The 21,188-nt window shown below is 42.3% G+C and overlaps 1 protein-coding gene across 1 annotated transcript; it reads right to left on the minus strand.

The window, feature by feature from the left end:
• Positions 1–514: 514 nt before the first annotated feature.
• Positions 515–20,247, minus strand: mxd4 (MAX dimerization protein 4). Its single transcript, XM_068322617.1, has 6 exons — positions 20,053–20,247; positions 19,329–19,428; positions 15,629–15,658; positions 4,667–4,781; positions 3,201–3,363; positions 515–2,766 (listed from the first exon to the last, which is right to left on the minus strand). The coding sequence occupies exons 1-6, from the start codon at positions 20,114–20,116 to the stop codon at positions 2,600–2,602; spliced, it is 639 nt and encodes a 212-aa protein (XP_068178718.1). The 5' UTR covers positions 20,117–20,247; the 3' UTR covers positions 515–2,599.
• Between the last annotated feature and the right edge of the window lie 941 nt (positions 20,248–21,188).

Raw genomic sequence — 21,188 nt, forward strand, 5'->3', positions numbered from 1 at the left:
TAGTTCGGTGAGTCTCGGACTTACATGGGACACAAAAGTGCTTTAAACAGTTGATAAGAGTGTGGGAAAAGAAATACAGATAGAAGGTGGTTTAATATCAGTATGAGGAGGGTCATAAATGTTTAAATTAACGCAAAAAATAAGTTAATAGTTTGTCATTCTATCACGGAATTCGTTAATTGCATATGGTTCCTGGAACGCATTAACCGTGAGGAATGAAGGCGCACTGTGTGTGTGTGTGTATACATATATACACATACATACATATATATATACATGCATATATACAGTATATACATACTGTATATATGTATATATACATGCATTATACTGTATATATACATATATTAATATATGTGTGTGTCTATATATATACATATATATACATATACATATATATATACAGTATAGACACACCTGCACACACACACACACACACACACACACACACACACACACACACACACACACACACACACAAACGTATATATGTATATGTATATATATACATATATATATAGATATACATAGCTTGATAGATATACTCACTCTTTTTTGTCTTTTTTAATTACAAGAGAACATTTAGGAAAATATAATAAAAAATTTAATACAAGAAATATAGACTACACTGGCTAACATCACTTAGAGTGACAAGTAGCTTCTCTTATTCACGTATTCACGTTTTTTTTTTTTGTCTGTTCGTTTTCTTTTGAGTCTTTTGTAGTTTTTAATTTTTTTGGCGAGACCTGCCATGGAGGCCTGGAAGGTCTTTTTTTTTTTTTTTTTAAGTGTTGGGACACCAAGCTCAAAAGACCGCAAGAAACTGGGACCTAATGATAAATGGTCAGAGTGCGACAGAAGCACCTCCTCCGTCAATAGTGACTATTGTGCATAAATTACAGACGTGTTAGGGAAGAGATTGCATCTACATTGGTCTTCAGCAGTACCCATATGCTCCAGAAATAAGCCAAACAATAGAAAGTAAAGTGGGTCTTGTTATGGAAATAGAAAGTCCAACCATTTGGGACTAGTTTCCTAATGCTAATACAGACAACAAACCATTGGAGCTGGCTCTGTTCACGTTGAAATATTTTCTCTCCACATTTTTACAGCTTTGACTTGTTAATTGAAACAAAACAAAATCCAGACACACAGGAAAATAACATGAAAGAGTGACAAAGCTGCAGAGTAATGTGACTCCTGGGTAAATGGCTTTGGGAGTAGAGAAAAGAATCTGCTGGTGAAGTGGCCTTTCTGTTAGCACCCACTTGTCATCTGTGGGGTTAAAAGGGGAAAAGAAAACAGTCCCCTGTGGCATCAGATCTCTTAAACACTCAGATGAAGGGTCTTTCTGTTGTTTTTATTGCTACATCAATTTGCTACTGAGGAGATGAAAGAATTCAACCAATCTTTGTGGAATAGAGTTTTAGTTTTGAGCCTTTCTATCTGACAAAGTCCATCCACACCATTGGGAGGTATAGTGTAGTGGTCAGTAGTGTGGAGTAGTGGTTAGGCATCCCAACCAGAGAGAGACAAAAGGGTTTGTTTGTCTCCTCTGCTACAGCTCTGTCACTCTTTCACTTCTTTAGTAACGAGCCTCATTCGGTAACAGCAATTTGAAAAAGGCTATATTTTACGTTGAGCGGTGAGAACTGCTGTGCAGGAGTTGAAAAGAGTCGTTTGACTTTTTGGAAAAATTAGATGAAACTAAGACCATAATTCGCTGGCGATGTGTTCGGGGTATACCCTGCCTCTCTCCCGTAGTCAGCTGGAATCAGCTCCAGCAACACCCCTGACCCGCAAGGCAGTAGAGCAGCTGAAGACGAGATCTAATCTGGCTCTGCTAAGTTTTCTTTATTTATGCTGAGCGATTTAGCGGCTAGCTTCAGCTCTGTTGGTACCTCACACCTAAACGAACAAATATGTTTCCCAAAATGTCAAACGTCTGATAAAACCTTTGACCACTTCTCAGCAGTCGAGGGTTTCGACAGCAGCTCCTGTAAATCTTCTTGTGTAAAGACAGCATATGTTGTAAAGAACTGTTGCATCTACTGCAGAATAAACAGAAGCCTTTTTCCTTTTTACGTCACGAAACCGGTGCAAAACCCTTCCTGTGTATTGTTGCGTTATATAAATGAGATTAATCATTTGATCTCTTGTAAACTCCCTCATTCACACACACACACACACGCATATATACATACACACAAACATATAATTAACAAGTCAAAGCCGTCCATCACACCACAGAAGTCCCCATTTACAACAAATTCTGCCACGCCCTTTCTGAGCCTGCACGACACTAGCTAGGGTTTGTGTGGTCAGTGCGAGGGTAGGGGGTGTGGCACGAGAGGCGGGGTCAGGCAGGATACAGTAGGGTGAGGTAGGGTCAGTGGTCAAGGGGATCAGGAAGGCGTCAGTGGCATTTTAGCCCCATGTGCTTCCTGGAGACCCGGGTCGAGGAAAGGAGGACTAGATTTCAGGGTGGACCACCGGTTGGATGTCGGTAGTGGGCGGCGTTGGCGTTTTGAAAATTGTCAGGGAGGGAAGCACAGGGGGGGGAAAAGATGGCTAGTAGATGGATGCTCCACGTGGCACCTTAACAGTGGTGTGGCTGCAGTCTGTGGGAATGTGGAGCTGTGTAGCTGGTGTCACTGGAGCTGCTCTGGAGGCTGTAGTGGTCATCCTCCTCCTCCTCGCCCTCGCTAATGCTGTCCACGCTGTCCGCCTCCACCGGCGTGAACTCCACACCCTCGATGTCCACCTCTGTACGCCAGACGAAAACGCACCAGGTTATTTTTGGTGCACATTGGAAAACAAAGCAATAGGGGGGGAAACTGTTAATTTCCACCTAGCTGTGGGTATATTTATTAGGGAGCCTGCTGTGCCTGGGAATTAAAGCCAGTCTTCAGCAGCCATTAACCCTGAGCCAACAGGCAGGTCTTTATTCTCACATTGTTGATCTCCATCCATTGACAAACACACAGGAACGGTAAACACATTGTTTTGTCATCATTAGCGATCAGGCATAGAGTCTACCTGAATCAAATGTGACAATCTTTTATTACCACACTTGATTTTGATTGACCAAAATCCCAATGCAATTGTTATGAAGTAGAGTTGTACATTATTAATAATTTTCTGAAAACATTCAACATGCGTGTTTTCAGTAGCACATGCAGAGCTGAAAGTGAGCGCACCTTGCTCCGAGTCGGTGGAGATGGTGGAGCCCATGCTGTCAGTGCGGATGCGCTCCACGGATCCGGACACAGAGAGCTGCTCCAGGCGACGTTTGAGGTAGCGGTGCTCTCTCTGCAGCTGCTCTTTCACGTTTAAAGCCTTCCTGTCCTGCTCCTCCAACTTCTGCAGACACACAGATTGATGCCAGAACGCAATGACAACGTTAGAGAAACCCAAACGTTGACATATCTCCTCTACATTCCTGTGTGTGTTACTATATATCATTATATACTGTATATTATATGATCATTTGGGATTCATTCATATCGTAAAGATGCTGCTAATGATGTCATAAAACCAAAACAGAGGGATTCTGACAGAGGTTTTGTTTTGCATCATTTGTCCAATCACATTAGTAAAAAATATAGAAAGATCTCATTCAACAATATCAAATTCAAGTACGTACGAAGGAAGTTGCAGTGTGAGTATGCATGGTTTGTACTGCAGATTAGAAAAAAGAAATAAACTCTTACATCTTTGGCTCAACATGAGCTGAGATATTGTAGTTATTTGCACATGAAAGTTTTTTGTGGTGAATCAAAGGTAGATCTGGGACGCTTGTGATCTAAGAAGACTCAATGTAATGACGCATATTAGGAAAATTCGTCTCTACAGAAGGGCTGTGCATGATGAACAGGAAATGAAGGGTTAAAATGAAAACTGTTGCTGTAAACAGTCAGTTGAATACAGTGTCCTATACTGTGCTTTAATTTACAGTCTGCCCCCCATGAGACATTACAGGTAAATACATCTCTACAAAGCTGAGGTTTAAATATATTTTACACCCTTCTACACTGCTGGTCTAATTTTGTTAACAGCGTCTCACGTGTGTGTGTGTGTGTGTGTGTGTGTGTGTGTGTGTGTGTGTGTGTGTGTGTGTGTGTGTGTGTGTGTGTGTGTGTGTGTGTGTGTGTGTGTGTGTGTGTGTGTGTGTGTGTGTGTGTGTGTGTGTGTGTGTGTGTGTGAGCTGCAAAAAGGTAATGGTCCATGAAAAGACTTTGAGAATCCTAACATCCAATTATGTCCTGAAGATCGGCTATTAAATATCCTGCAAAGGCAAGTTGAGCCTGACAAGTGTATTCATGAAGCTCACAATCGTTCACACGCTGTCAATATTTTTTTTGATGAACAAATTCTTTGTTTAGTCTGCAAATATGTGAAAATAGAAGGAAGTTTTCAAAACAGCTCAGATGGACTTGATTGAATTGTAGATTTTGTCTCACTTACAGTTTAGAAACCAAAGATTCTTTTGCCAACAATATGAGACAGACAAAAAGCAAACCCTAAAATTTAATGAGGCGGTGCCAGCAGAGACTTGGCATTTTTGCTTGCTGAGTTAACGGCTAGCTTATCTTAACGATTCACAATGGAACAAATGGAAACGTTGCAAACACGTCTTTCATTTTGGACTTTGGGGTTTTTATACCTTAATGTGCATCTTAGCCCTTTTTAGCAGGCTCAGTGTGGTGTGTCTCGTGCTGTCTGGACCTAAAGGCACCAGCTTCTTCAGCTGCTCCAGGTACAGCCGTAGTTTGGCACGTCTGCAAACACACAAGGACAAGGTTGATATGGGTCAGTTAGTGGGCATCCTCAAGCAGAAAAATGATGGGCATCTACACTAACAACCAAACAGTAAAGAACGGCGACTGCATATGATCAGGGCTGATGTTCTACAAGCTTTGTTTCAAATGTGTTTTTCCACGGTTCATCTCAAAGACGGGTTGAATAGAGATCACATCCTCATCCGTCTGCAACACAAACACCCATATTTAGAACCAAATGCTGAAAACAGTTCATGCTATTTAGCATTACAGGGAAACTTCTGCTGACCTCAGCTTATTCCTATTATAAATTTTGCATGTTTCATCATCAACAGGAGCTGTTTTCACTACACAACCCACATGTGGAACATGTGAACGAGCCAACAGGGCCTCACTTGTCTTGTTTCCACACTTAACTAATAATTTTTGTCTGCCTATGTGAATAAATATCCACCAAAAACCTGTTTGCTTTACAAAAATAAGACTGTTCACTCCTGCTTCTGTATGTGTGGTGAAAGTGCAACACATTGACCTAAATAGAACCCGGACAGAGTTCGTAAATCTACAGTAACCAGGTGCAAAAATAATTTTTTTTACCAAAATAAGACGCCGTGAGAAGCTTCTCATCTGCTCTGGCTGCTCAAGAACTGTGCTCCCAGAATGCCCTGCAGCCCTGCCAAAACCCAACAGGCCAATAACCCTAGATCCACAAATAAACAGCTCACTGGATGCAGCATTTAGATGTTTAATTCATCCATTGTGATGAAGAGTTTATCTCTATGCAGACATTCACCGACCACATGGATGTTTCAAAGCATTGCTTTTATGCACAACATTTTTATCATCAGATTACCTCCCCAGTCTCTCCCTGGTGCATTCAGGTTTGTTCATAAAGGCTTTTTAATCTTCCATTAGTCAAGCTTGTCCATGAACCGTTTCTTTGTTCTGGGCTACCCCCACCCCCCTTTTCTCTCGTTCCCTTGGCTAACTCTGGCTGAATGGTAAACAAACTCCAACAATGCAACCACAATAAAACCAAACGAGAGAAATGAACTTTTCTACAGGCGAACTGGAGAGCCCTGCAGACCAGAGAAATCAGCCAGCAAACAAGAACACACTTCATCTTTCTCCTGTTTCTTTTTCAGGAAGGGCGTAGCCGGTGCTTGTCGTATAAAGAAAGACCCTCAGACTGGCCCAGTTTGTTTAGAGGTAAGTCAGAGATGGCCTACGGGTAACAGAATCTCAGTGGCTAAACATGATAATTCCAAAGACATAAATATTGGTTGGATCTTTAATTTCCTGGGATGTGATTCTAACAATAAAAATGCACAGGATTCTAATACATAAATGGAAAATCCTTTAAACCATTACCTCTACAGGTGCATACAGGCATTCCACCTCACCCTCCCACCCCCCCCCCAAAAAAGGGCGTGTGAAAGTGCTCTTGTTATTTTCTTTCCTCCCCTCCCAGGGGGCAACTGCCCTTCCCCCCCTACCCCTCGCACCCCTCCGGCAGTGAACCCCTCCACCCCTTTGCTCCACACTGCCAACACCAACACACCCACATCCCACTGGAAAACAAGTGTCTTCTGAGGACAGGGGCGGGGGTCCACATCCAGCCTGCTCTGGTCGGGGCCACAAGAAGCACTTGGAGCAGGGCCGGAGGGAAGCAGGGCAGGAAGGAGCAGGGGTCTGACCGAGCGGATGACTTTTTCTTGGGGCTTGAAAAAAAAAGGTCTCTTTGAGTGTAGTGTGCTCAGCTGCACTAGGCTGTGCTCCACACACATCATCCAGAGGGTAACTTGAGCCAATGAGCCACCATCTTGCACCTTAACCCCCCCCCCACCCCACCCAGCCTCTCATGTAATGAAAAACAAAAACAAGGCGTTCTCTGAATACTCTGTCTACCTACCCCCCCAACCCCAACCCTAAACTACCTGACATGCAGAAGATACACATAAAATCATCTCAGGATATCAATGAATGAAGGGGACAAAGATTGAACTAGAATTTACCTTGTGACAAGAAAAAAAAACCAGAGGTATTAAATCTAATTTCAAAAGAAGGAAATGTAAGGCCATAGAAATTTTATATGATCTCACATCAAGACAAGTCATCTAAGTCATGCTGGTCTGCTGTAGCTCCTATCCAGTTAGCTTAGCTTAGTACAAAAGCTGGAAATGTGGAAACCAACCATGAATTCTTTGCTTCTGCTTTGGTGGCTGTATTCTCACATGAGGTACACCAAAGTCTTGGTCCCATGAACTACTCTTAAAACAAACTAAAAGGTTTCTTCAGCCCATTGTTGGCAGCAGATCCACCAGAGTCTGGTTTGTGGCTGCAGTTTTCAAAAACAGGTGGTTGAATGGCTAGCAGGTCCAAAAGAGGGGAAAACTTAAGTGGTTTTAAAAACGGAACACCACCTCATCAGAAGCACAATTCTTTCCTAACGCTCCTATAGCTGCTTCTGAATTGACGTCAAAATCACTCTGCCTATCTAACAATCCACTTTAACATTGCCATCACAGTTTCAACAAGTCCGGGCTGGACCTCTCTGTTCATCCCGAGCCTTGCCTTAAACACTGAATGCCTGTTTCCAGTCTGTTTTGACTGTGACTTCTACGAGATTAGCTTCACGTTTGTGATACATATCAACAAGAAAGGGTCTAATTAAACCTGGAAGTGTTTCAGTGACAGCCAACCATTCCCCCCACCTCCTCCAGCACATGTGCCAAGAGATACACTCGCTATTTTCCTTCAAGAGTGCACAGACTATTTGGAGCTCGGGGTCAGGACTCGGGACCCTCCCTCACTCACGTTTGTTATTCCTAAGTTGAGTCCCGGTCACGCAATGTTTTTCATTTCAGATCTGCCTCAAACAGCCATGTGAGCTCGCCACCAGATCAACAGCAATGCTGTGTGTGCATTAAGGAGAGCAGATGGTTTACCCCCCTGGCCAATGTGGTTTTTGAATCGCTATAAATTTTCCAATTTGGCTTGAAAATAGGAAGTTCATTTCATATTCCTGCTGGGGATGGTGTCAAAGTTGGCTTTTGGTGTATCCTCACACAAGGGTTTTGTATTTAAGGCAGATTCCTGGCTTGCGAGCGTCAATGAATGATGGAAACTCAGATGTTTTTCAAACCAAAACACTCAAATAGCATAAATATGATTGCACTCTGCTAAAAATAAATGTTACCAGAAAAACACAAAGAAACTAATCTTGCTCTGCAGCAGAGGATTTAAGAGTGAAATCTGATTGGCTCTGCAGTCACGTCTGCAAGGATATGACCACCTGACCGTTCTCACGTGCACGGTACCACGGGATGGTTTGTTTCTGATCTGTGTCTGATCTGTGTCCCTCCCTCCCTCCTTTCCTCCCTTTCTCCCCCTCGCCCCTCTCTTTCAATGCCAAAACAAAGCAAACGCAGAGGAGAGAAAAAAGGAACTTTTTCTCTGAAATCTGCATCGTCCTGAAACTGGAATGAACTAATTAAACTGCTGACTTGCTCTTCAAGGTTCTTGGGCACAGACCATGCCTTTCCCTCACATAAAGTGTGTGCTCACATCCTGGGCCTTTTTCTTTTGGGGGAGGGGGAACAACTGTGAAATGTCCTTTAGTTCTGCTAAAGTCAAAGGTGAGCGGTGTACCTGCACAGCACGTGTCTGATGGATGCACAATGCGGGATCATTTTCACAATGTTCACACTCAAAAGTCTCTGGGTTCGGAGTCCTGTTTGGTGCACAAACAGCTTCAGGGTCTGAGGAGGTAAGCCAGTGCAAACAGTGGACCTTCACCCATCACTCGCTTCACTTTTTAATGAGCTCACGGCAGCCCAGCGCATTCCTCGATTCCTACGCTCAGGACCAAGTCGCTCGTCTGGCAAAGTTCCAAATTCTCTCAGCCACGGTTTCCTCCTCAAACTACAACCGACTCTGGTCGTTCCCTGTTGGATTTGAAGAAGAGACAGTGCTTCTCCAGGGTTGTTGGCTTTGTTTAAACTGACAAGAAAACAGTATGAGGGCTTCAGCGCCTTCTCTGTTCAGCTATAGGTGAACACCATAAATACGTAATTCAATGTAAAAATGAGACGTATTAATTTTTCTGTCAACATCTCCGACGTAACAATGAGCAAATCTGCCATTTAAGGGCTTAGACAAGCTAATTCCAGATCAGTATGCTTTTTTTTTAAATCATGAATGACACATATCTGGAAAGATTCACCCAAAAGAATTCCTAAACAATCAGGAAGTGTCTCAGACTCTTCGGATGTGTAACCTTAACCTCTAAGTAAATTCGAACCAGGAAGTCAGTTCAGGTAATAACTTAATCACCATTGTTTTCATTACCTCCCCTGTAGGGCCTAAAACCTGTTTGCGCATCTGGTTCTGAGGCAACAAATCAGCAAATACTCTGATAGAAGAATGATAAAAAATATAAAAAAGCTGTTACTCAGGGTTTCTTTTTTACATTAATGTGGGGTACAACAAACTTTATGTCCTATAAATTGGGGTTTGGGGTTTCCAGTAGTTCTGTCTGGCGTGTTCCCAGGGAGTAAAAGGTGTATGATGAAAGATTCTTATTAGGAACCCTATCTATGGGCCTGCTGACAAACAGCACACACTTTCATCAGCCCTCCATCAGTCTCCCTGTCACCCTCCTGCCCTTAAGTCTACATTTAAGATCTGAGGCTCTGTCAGACGGAACAGACGTGAGGCTCGTGCTTGTAAACCTGTCCCAGAGGTTTGCGGTGACGCCCTCCTCTGCGGGACCTGAGACTGGCAGGAGACACAACATGTTTTTATCACGCTGATATGAAATGTCAGTCTCCTTGCTTGAGTTTTATTTGTTTTCCCTGACGGGGAACACCACACCCACCCACCCTTCCCACTGCATGCAGGGACAACTGCAAGACGAGACAGACAAATAGGAGTCCCACATAAACACGGTCTCCTGATGGCAGTAACACAGAGCTCGTTCTCACATGACTCTGCTCTCACGCAAAGCAGCAAATGACCATGACAGCAGAGCCGACGGAGGGAGGTGTGGTTCCTCCACCACTTGTAGAGTGAGCTCTGCATGCCTTGCTGGTGACTGAAAAACAGGAAACAGCAGCGCTAGGCAGCTTGTTGTTCTGCTCGGCATAGTTGTATTTCCACAAAACAAAGTGGAATTCAAACAGGGCATGCTGGGTAATGCCAAGTAATTAGATTAATTTGATTTGTGCGTGTGTGTCTGTATGTGTGTGCTGAAACAATCCTCAGCTCGTTATAAAAGTCCTTCCTCAGCACATCCAGTCCACGCTGGTGTTACCCGTGAACAGATGTGTGAATGAATTTAAAGACGGGAGCGTGTGAGCAAACGGTCTCTGAATCACGTCAACGCGATTCAAATGACAGGTCTGGATATTAATTGCCTTCAGATGCAAGCACCCAAGGTACGTCTGCTGCTCTTGGAGTGACTAGCAGAGACAAGTTAAGCAGGTCAACACATTCCCTTGGCGTGGGGCGCTCTGCCTCTATGATGCATTGCCGTCAATGATTAACATACAGGAATCTGCTAGAACGAGAGACGATTTCCAGTTTCTACGTTTACTGTAAAACTTCACATCGGAGAGGTGCAGTGTCAGTTACACACCAGTCACCTGATTGGTTGCAAACTACTGCTGTAATGTAAATGACTCAAACACCTCTGATCCAACCTGTCGAGACCTAATCTTAACTATCTACTTTGATTCCCTGCTCTGCAAAGAGAAAGAAGAAAGTGAGTAGCCAGCATGAAAGCTACTGCAGAGTGCTCTACTCAGCCTGTGAGTTTTGAGGCCCCCGCTTTTGCTTTAAGACCGCACCCCCTCACCCCCCCAATCAAACCTCCACTCTTACTTAACTCTGCATTCCAGCGTATGCATGTATGCTCCCCTGACCTGAATTTCAAGCTGCCTGCTCGAAGCACGAAGCAGCCACTACACCCCTCCTCTTTTTCAGACTTATACGAGGCCTGAGGGGCCGTCGATGGTTTACTCCTGTTACTTCAGTCCTTTTTCTGTTTCTTTATGTGACTCTCCTTTCCTTGTCCTTGAAAGCCACCTCTTCTAAACTGTGCACATACCTATTTAAATGTGCCGTGCACTTCTCTTTATATAAGCATCAGCTTCTTTGTGGCGGTGAAGTGAACTGACACAGAACGGCTGTCGAACCTGCAGTCCCGACACCTGAGAGGAGGCAGGACTGTCCTCACCTAAAGTAGGTGTGCTGTCGGTGCGCTAAACGGCAGTAAAGATCGAGCCTTATGGAAGTACAGAAAGAATATCTCCAACCACCCTGCAATCACAGACAGTCTTGACCTGAGACAGTTAGGATCTAGTGACCTCTGGGTGGACGCATTCCACATGTGAACTTTGCTCCTGACCTCCATGATTCTTATTCTTTGTCCCAGAGTCTGCATTTAATTCTAGGTCCCATCAACTCAAGGAAATGCAGAAAACTTCCCATAGTAATATTTGGATATACTGTATTTCACCAGAGGAAGACAAATTCATAATAATCATGCTGCGTCTTCACAGACTAGACAAAAAAGTAAATTACTTATAGTTACACTTGAACATACACAGTATTTTCGCGTCACTTCCACAGTGTGGACTGCCTGCATCTGTCTGCAGACGTGGAAGTCAGCAAACCTGTATTCCGCCCTGACATCTGAATGCAATGAAGATGTAGTAGGATGTCTGTTTGTTCCACCGCTGTGACGCCTCAGGAAGTATTAGCAGTGCCAAAGCAGGCATCTGAATGAATGGAACATCCAGGACTTCAGAACGGGTGTGACACTGTGGTCATATTTTCAGATGTCTCCAACTAAAGGTAAAACCTTTATCTCCAAATAAAGGTTTTACCTTTATTCGGAGAACACATGCGAAAGATGAGCCCAAAATGAGAAAAACAAAGAAGCATTAGGCAAACTGTTGAATTGTCCTGTACGTCACACCTCTTGACATTGTGGAACGTTATACACTGTGAACACTGAATTCACATGGGGAAAACTTGGCTGGTCCAGCTTGATCACAATTGTTCGGCACAAGGCCTGTCTGAGATTCCTGAGAAATTAATCTTCAGATGAATATTTCGCTGCGCTTCATCCTGGGATGGTGTAACGTAAAATGCTGGAAGTGGAACATGTCCAGTCAAACAAGAACCCCGTTTTTTCATAGGCCTATTCTTTCTGTTCCACATGGAAGTGTTACACATATCCACTTGGGCAAAAATGACGTGTTTTTCACATGGTACAATTCACAGTCAACCTTTGACTTTAGGTGACTGAGAGAGAAGTACGTGAGGAAGTAAAAATGCTCATGTGGAATCATGTGACCATGTGAGCACTACACCAAAACCCAAACAAGAAGGCATAAAGATAAAGGCAGATTACACGACATTTATGTATCACTTGCATGACATTTTAACAGGATGTATCAGTAAGAACAGGATGTGAACATAAGTCACCCTACTTTGCTTCTGTGTATGCATAGTTTAAAACTCACATTAAAATGCTGAGAACATCTGTACCTCGGACCAGAAAAATACACGGGGTTTGGTTGGAGCACTACCAAGGACCTATCAAACGTTTTATGTCAAAAGGGACCTTCGCCCTTCCCCTCCTCTCTGCCTTAGGTTTCTGCTGACTCAGACACTTTCAGGGCTTGACAAAGGAGAGCCTGAATGAGGAGGAAGAAAAAGTCAACAGAGAAAAAACAGATGTGGCCTGTGGAGAAAGGAAGAAACAAAGATTGGAACACAGGGAGGTGAAGTATACATGGGTCTCACTCCTAAAACAAACCACCGTAAGTCAGACAGCTATGTCAGGTTCCAGGCTGTGCCTATGGACATACATGCAAATGCTTCACTTGAAATTACTCACAGACTACACTGTGACAGTAAATTTAATTAGAGAGTAGATCATATGAAAAAAAAACCTGAGCGCTTGATCCCGTGTCCCCGCATCTAAATTTCAAGTTAAAAGTGTGCCATGCAATTACTGCACATTATCTGCATTATGACATTCAGTGTAAGAGAGTAGTATGTGTTGAAACTAATGTGCAAAGTCATTACAAGTGAATTCCGAAAAAGAACTGAGAGCACACAGCAATGGGTGATGTCTGAGGCTAGAGGGATAAAAATAGCACCTCAAAATTCTTTTTTCCATCGAGGAAAGCAACGCAAAAATAGGATGCATGCAGGTCTGACACAAACGGACTCAAATTTCCTGTAAACAGGTGACATGTGGGGAAAAGAAAACCTCTGTACTTTCACAATTTCTTGGCTTTTCTAAAAAGGAAACTTGTGGCGTGGGTGAGTCGTCACAGGCGTGATCCAGTCGAGTCAGAAATAAGAAGAAAGCAATACTGGCAGACGCCAGCCACATATTTATCATTTGATTCCACAGAAACACCAAGCCACCGCTGCTTTGTAGTGCTGGCCTGTGCCAATGCAATGATGCCTATAACAAAAAAAAAAAAAGCGGCAGTCACCCATAAGATGATCAGCACAGAGAAACCACTGACTGCAGCGTAGAAGCAGGTTATGTTAGGACAGGCAATGCCGAGAGACGCTGCTGGCTCGCGCCCAAAGGACTTATTCTAATATAACAGGGCACCACCAAACGCTACTGAGACATCATTTCAATATTGTCTGAAGACTTGAAAGCACAGGGATACCTACCAAGCACAAAAAAACATCGAATATTTAAAAATGCAATACATTTTTTGGCACTGTAATAAAAACGTCATTAAATTGAGAGGTTTCAGTTCTTTACTTTCTCTACTTTTGCTTACAAAATAAAGTTGAAGACGTATTTAAACAGACAAAGCCTGGTATGACTGACTGGAGAGTCGTACAAAAATATATAACGTCGTTGGACACATGATGGTGGGAGAGAAAGTGAAAATGTTTGGTGCCCGTATCTACCTGTCCTATATTGTTATTCTTACAAGAAGACCCCCTGTCCATTGTGGCCTTCTCTATTCCGTCTTAGACAATAAAGAAGCCATACTTGACACTACACCTAAACGCTTTAGGTGTCTTAACCAGGCATTTATCAGAAACCTCATTGACCACATGACGTGTATTTCTAGGATGGTTCTGCACTCAATCAAACAAAGCTAACAGACAGACGCAGTACAAAAGAATGACAGTGAGTCAGGGCTAAAACAGCAGCACCTCCCTGGAATGACGTTTGACAGGCGTTAAAGAAGTTGAAATTTTGGATGACACTGATTAATTTCAGACAGGCCTGAAACTCGGTGTAGATGCTGAATAAACTGTCTGAACAGAACCAATGAACACTTTCAATGACTTTGAATCAGGAACAGGCAGAAAGAAATCAACCAAGGACACTGGAAATCCCACAGCAGGACAGATCCTAATGAAGTTCCTACTTTGAATCAATCCTGATAAAATTTTAAGATCTAATTTGGTGTCTTAAAGATAATAGATTTATAAAAAAGCCAAGACACTGTCTTAACCTCAGGTTTTTTTTCTGTCTGACCAGTAGTCCAAAAGGATATTCAATATAATCCATACAAAACCAAATAAATCAGCAAACTGGCATTTGAGGAGCAAATATTAGTCATTTTAGCTCGTAAATATTATAAAGATTTATCACCTGTTAAGCTGTCATTTAAAAATCGGTACTGAGGGTTGAAATTTTTCCATAGGAACTGTCACAAGTGACAAAAACGCAACTAAATCAAAGGACTTTCTAATATTGACTCATGCCTCACTAGTCACAGTGAAATGATCTGTCTTGACTCAGAGTGTATTGTAAAATATCTTACTGTCCTACAAGTCTTTTCTAAAGATCTGTTGCCATTATGGCGACAAAGGATGTGAGTAAACTCATTACGTAACATTTCACTGACGACTGCGTTCATCAGTTTGATTGAACGTCACTTCCTGGGTAAACGACCACACCCACCATCGGACATGAAGTAAGTCGTGTCTCAACGACGTGCGGCGTGACCATCCGACGTCTCAGGTTAGGGACAAATATGTCTGCACTTGTTTCTCTCTAAACAACACACATCTCTTACTCATTCCCAGACATGTCTTATAATTCACAATCCCCAGAAGTGTGTGTGATGGTGTGTCACACTCATGCGCCCCCTCGACACACCCACCTCAGACTTTACTCACATGACGATGATTACATCAGCTGTTTCCTAAATCCCTCTGGCAGGCAGTTGTTGTTTTTTTAAAGAACTTGCTTTCAGTGATCTTGCAACACAAAAGCACCAAAAAAATTAAAAATCCCTAAAGTAGCTTAGCTAGTTTTGTAAGGGGGGTGGGGGGGCTTGCTTCAAGAAATCCATTTGGATATGTAAAGTCACTTTCCCTGTAGGTGAACTGAAAACAGAGCACAAATGTGCTTTGAAATGAGCAAAGATACCACAAGCTGAGTGCTTTATCCCAAAAAGAGGATAAAACAAAACAGCTGAATTGTGGTGCATGGCAGGGTAGAAGAGTTGTGTGTTATCTACGAGTGCCATATTCAGTCTGCCCTACTTCACAGCATCAGTCTTGGCTGGATTATCACATTACTGACAGGGTTCCCTTTCCAAACAAGGTAACAACCATTCCATCCGTGAAATGGAGACAGACCTAATCAACATGATGGAACTCCTGGAAATCAGCTTATTATAATCAGTTTAGTATCTCTTTTCAGATGCGAGCAATTCATCGATTGGAAATTTTTAAATAAATCTTCTGGTGTTTTTCAATGAGAGGAATAAAACAAAATTAGACATTTACTAGTGAGTTTGACAAGGCAGTAGGTGGAAGAGCCTAGGATGTCGCCTTACCTGTGTTTCTCCAGCTCGTTGTGTGATGATCTGAAAGCAAAAACACAAAAGTCAGGGATCAGTGGCAGGGGAGCACGGTTTTAACTACCTTCAGAATATAACAAAAAAGAAACATCAAATAAATGAAGATGAGATTTTGTGTGTGGTGTAATGAATAGTCCCGAGGTAGGAAGTCTGGAAAGCACATGATGGATCGAAATGCAAGGGAGATGAAAGCAAAAGCAGTGAAACAAACATGAGAACTGAGAAGCATTGGGGAAAAAAATGTGTAAAGACGATACAACACCGCACTTTTTCTTTTCTGCTTTTTTATTTGTTTCTGCGTCACGGTGGCTTTTGGGCTTTTGAATAAGAAAACTGCTATATAATGACATTTTGAAGGAGATGTAAAACACTACAATGCTACCATTCAGCCCAAATCTGCTGCATATTCATGCATTTACTGTGGAATATCAGCAACACAAACACATCAATGACATCTGTGAGTTACAATGTCTTTAATCCTGACTATGATTAATGAAGCAATTATTTTATAGCCCTTTTTTAGGCACAAGCTCCTGTGCTCAAGACCTATCTGCTGCCTCGTGTTTGGGCTTGTGTCATCCATGCCACTTTGCATTCAGTTTCATTTGGAGTGATTGTTAGTTGGACAAATTGGAGGCGCATGACTGAACTTGATGTGGTTCTGATACATTTTTGGTTAAATTCCTAGCCCTGCTCTAAGATTTCTGTCACAGAGATGTAGCAGAGAGCAACGAGTGCTCCGCGAGAAAGAGTCGAATCTCTGACACCGCACAACACCCCCTCATCCCACCCCCTCCTCACACAAACAGCATGCATGCACTGCACTTGTTGATGCACGCTGACCCAACAGCAGCAAAGACGCTGCTTGAAAACACAATCGGACGTCTGAAGGCCTAGACGCTGCAGAATTCTTCAGCGTGTGAGCTATTCCAGGGACAGCCCCAATCCTGATGTGCAACCAAGAGCAGGAAGAGCACTGCAGTCAGTCTGAAACAAGCCCTCTGTTCATGAGACCGCCATGGATACCATGGCAATAAAAACAAAAACAGACACAACAAAAGGCCATACGGACAACAGGCCTTTTCAGAGCCTCCCTTGTGCTTGTGAGGCATATTGGTTCCCACAGCTGTACCAAGGAAGGTTGAGACTTCTGCACAGCACAAGCCAACAGTGCGACTGGGGTAATGTTGCACTTGCACAGAATCATCCCAGAAGGAACACCAGATTTTGCACTGCTTCAAGTAATCTGATCCAAAATGCAAAACAACACTGTATCCCATCACAGAGAAGGTTGTGTGATTCAAACACTCATAAATCATTGAAAGGCCTCAGATGTGACAGAGGACATGACTATACTGTCATTCTGCACTAGGTGGGGATGCACAGAGGCCTGTATTAACAGTAGTTGGTAATGTACTTACAAGCACCTTTGCATGTTATGTAAATATAATGCAAAGATCTCTCTCTGCTATCATAAACTCGTTCCTACGATCAAGGCCGACATAACAAATCTGATATCAACCTTTAATGAAATGTAACACAGTCAAAGCTTGTCGTATTGAAGGGACGTCAGGGTAAGCAGGGTCCCTTCTGGGATCAATAAATTCTTTACCTGAACCGAAATACTGTTTTTATTATCATATCCAGTTTAACAAAGAGAAGCAGGTAAGTCAATAATAAAAACAAACAAACACGTCTCTGTCTATTTTTAGACGCATTTACATTTCAGAACAGTTGCAGAAGAAACCCCACCATGCATTCTTTGTGTGTGCAGAAATGGAGGCCCAACTGTTTTGTTTGTTTGTCCTGAATATTTCTACCTTAGTATAAATTGCTTTTTTTGATTTGGTCAAACAGATAACAAGGCTTTGATCGGGACATCAAACCCCTCAACGCCCATTTTTGGTTGTACAAAGCAAGGCATTGTCCTCATAGAACTGGATTCATTCTCAATGAAAGAACAGTTTAAGGTCAAACATAAAAGTATTTTTATTTAACTGTTCCAATTATCCTGAGGGGGTCAAAAAACCTGGAGAGCGTAAAGGAAATTGAGGAATTTGGGGAAAGAATCTCTGATGCATGAAGCCCAACGTTGTTTGTGGTAGTGTGTAGCTGTCTTGTTTCAGCCACCACACCCACCTGCCACATTGCCATGCACACCCCAACCCACACACAAAAAGTCTGACTCAGTTACTTCATCGGAAACTGAGTTCACATTTGTGACAAATGCAAAAACCATATTCTAAATAATAAGACTAAACATAGTAAAATACAGTGAGATGATGATAACGTGCTGTACGTGCAATGATGTAATTTACTATTACGACACAAAGTAATATTTGACAACAGGACAAGAGCTCTTAGGAGAAAAACTGGATTAACGTGGACATGTTTGGCAAATAAGTTTGAATAAAAAAATACATTTACTGTTGACATAAGAATGATTACACTTTTAAAAATATAGAAAATAAGCTGATTGAAAGTATTTACATGGATTGCATAAGATCTAAATCAGAATGTAATGGTAAAGGGATTCACCGATTTCCAACACTCAAGACCAACATAGTGATGAAATGGCTGGTGTGAACCCAGCATCTAAAGTTATTCGTAGATCGTGAGCTCTTAAATTATAGCAGTGGATGTCTGGCTAATGAACATTTGATAATCTGCATTTATGTCATCATCTCTCCTCTCCAGTCTTACGACATGCGTATGAGCAAAATCACATTAATTCTGTTGGCTTTCATGTTGCACTACCATGAATCAGATATACTGTACATCTGTTTAGGGACACATAGGAAAGAGGCCCAAATCTGATTTAAAAAGATCACATTTTTATTTTTTCACACGTACGGACACTGTAGAGACAACATGACCATAAAGCGTGTTTTTGGGAGCACACAGAACAATGTGCTAACAGAACAGTGCTAACCACTGCACCAACACACACTAATGTACGATGAAAGTAATGTCACCTCTAATAAAATGCCTTTCAGCAGCTCAGGCTGAACAGGCTTTTAACATTTCAACGGCTAAGAATTTAATGTTTATATGTTGACTTCAAATCAACTTGAGCCGCATAAGAAACGCAAAGCCAAACTCCACACATTCTGTTATTTTAAGACCTTTCAGCTGTATCTTTGTTATATGCGCACTGTAACAACATAATGATGGGGGGGGGCGGTGGAGGGTCAAACTTGGGATAACCTGCTTTAATCAATGTTTAATGGGGAGTGAGTGAAAAGAGGTCTACACTGGGATGTGAAGCTTTGATCTACGGTGAAAAACACCATGAACCCTCAGTGAACGTGTGTGCTCGAGTGCGAGCGTGCGTGCGTGCGTGTGCGTGTGTGTGTGTGTGCGTGTGTGTGTGTGTGTGTGTGTGTGTGTGTGTGTGTGTGTGTGTGTGTGTGTGTGTGTGTGTGTGTGTGTGTGTGTGTGTGTGTGTGTGTGTGTGTGTGTGTGTCAGGCAGAAAGAGAGCAGCTGCGGGGTTAACAGTGTACGCGTGGCAGTGTGTATTGGAGAAACCAAAACAAGAGCGAAAGCCCAACCCAGACAGAAGAAAGATGGCAGTGTGCATGCAAACAGCTCGACCCTCCTGCATAAACATCTGAATGCATTTATAGAAACTGGCATTTAAACCAAGAAACAAAGAAGAACAAGACGTATATTTACCTATTGTTCTGAGTTTTTCTGGAAATTGGCGAAGCTTTCGTTTTCTTTCTGGCAAAGTCGCTACTGTACGGTAAAACAGACGCATAACCATGTTCTGCCTCTGTTATGGGGGATAGGGGGGGGGGACATAAAATGAATGTTAATGTACTGTGTGGTCTACGATACAACGATACAAACATGCTGTCATCGAGACAGTTAGGGAAACACCGAGATGAACATGTCATTTCAATAGGAGCAAGCAGTGATCGATCCACAATGTTGTTGCTAACGTCAAAGCTAACAACACGATATAACAGATAAGTAAGGTTAGCATTTGTCACAGTCACAATTTAGGAGTATCTGTCATGATGATACTGGTTCACATTTTCAATGTTACTCTTCTTTACTAATTTCTGAAGAACCGAAACGAATACAAACTGCACTACGAACATGTATAACACATCTCAGATTGGAAATACCGCGAACAAAGTTGATAAATACATGACATAGTCAAGATAATGAAATATTTTTGTTTGCTTTTCTACTATGTAAGCTACTAGGTCGAGTCTGCACTCATTCCCTGCCTACGTCCCATTGTCTGTAAAGTGACATCATACCTGCACTATGGCAGGACACGTTAGAACTTTACGTTGACTATGTTATGAAGCTAGCTGCCGTCCTAAATGTCCATTAAAACTATTATCCAAAAAGTCTTGGGTCAATTTCTCAATTTAGCTCAAAATACCTCTGTCTCTTCTTTCCAAGTACTCTGCAGCCTCCAGTAGAATTAAAAGAGAATTAAGTTCCATCTTGTTGTTGTCTCGTTATAAAAATAGAAGGATTCTATTTACACTAATGTACAAGTCATGAAGTAATGGAATGGAAATTTAAAAACTGTGTTAGAGAGATGAATTGACGCTGCTATGACCAGTTCTGAGTCTTGGTGACTCCAAACTAGTTAGTATCAACAGCACCCAACAAAACTCAGGGGACGCGAGTGATAGCAGCTTTGTCCAATCACAGAAGCTTATGGGCGTAGTCTCTCTGCATGTTGACCTATGGAAAGCTGAGTTCGATGAGGTCCACTGTGACTGGTTTGACCGTGTTAAAGTCATCGCGGACATACCCTAGCAACAGTCTGAGGTCCCGCCCACTTCCTAGATGATTGGTTTTACACTACACGAGCGGCCCTTGATTGGCTGTCATGAATAATGGGCGTGTGTTGTAGTTGAACTTGGGTGTTGTTTTAGTTGCTGAATTTGATAAATTCTCAAAAGCATGCTTTTGGATTTGAACCATGAAGTGAAATACATTCAGGCAGCGAGGCTGTTTATCACAGTTTCCCCCCCGAGAGTTAAAATACAGCATTATCCACAGGGTTTGTTTAAGTGTTCATTTCCTATATAAGCCACTTAGTAAGAGCTATGAGGCTGCAGAAAATGCACTGTTTATGAGCTCTGAATATAGGAAATGAGAATGACCACAGTGTGATTATTGTCGTAATGAATAAAATGCCAAAAAAAATGTGAAATTTTGAACACAGATTTAATAACCATACTAAAATAACAGCCTATACAGTATTTACAAAAGTAATGGGAGCGGCACTCCACCCCATCCCTCTTGGTAACAAAGCTTAAACGCTCAGATAAATAACTAAGCAAAACATTAATCAACAAAAAATTTGGTAACTGACGATATATTAGAAGGCCTATACGTTTATATGTATGCTGCAGCTTTGACAGGCAACTTGCCTTGAATAACTGTTATAACCTTTCCTGACTATTTCAATGCTATGATTTGTATCAGGGGTGGGTCTAGGGTCAGATGCATAAGTGGTAGTGGTGGTGGTGGTGGGGGGTGGGCTCAGTCCCCAGAGGTTGG

This window comes from Antennarius striatus, chromosome 8 (assembly GCF_040054535.1).
Source record: "Antennarius striatus isolate MH-2024 chromosome 8, ASM4005453v1, whole genome shotgun sequence".
Taxonomy (NCBI): Eukaryota; Metazoa; Chordata; class Actinopteri; order Lophiiformes; family Antennariidae; genus Antennarius; species Antennarius striatus.

Bases quoted from the DNA above. Each gene is read 5' to 3' on its own strand.
- mxd4 (XM_068322617.1), bottom strand. From the start codon at position 20,116: ATGGAACTTAATTCTCTTTTAATTCTACTGGAGGCTGCAGAGTACTTG. The intron at 15,659-19,328 runs GTAAATATACGT...TTTTGCTTTCAG, and splicing joins AGAAAAACTCAGAACAATAG to ATCATCACACAACGAGCTGG. The intron at 3,364-4,666 runs GTATAAAAACCC...GTGTGTCTGCAG, and splicing joins GGGCTAAGATGCACATTAAG to AAGTTGGAGGAGCAGGACAG.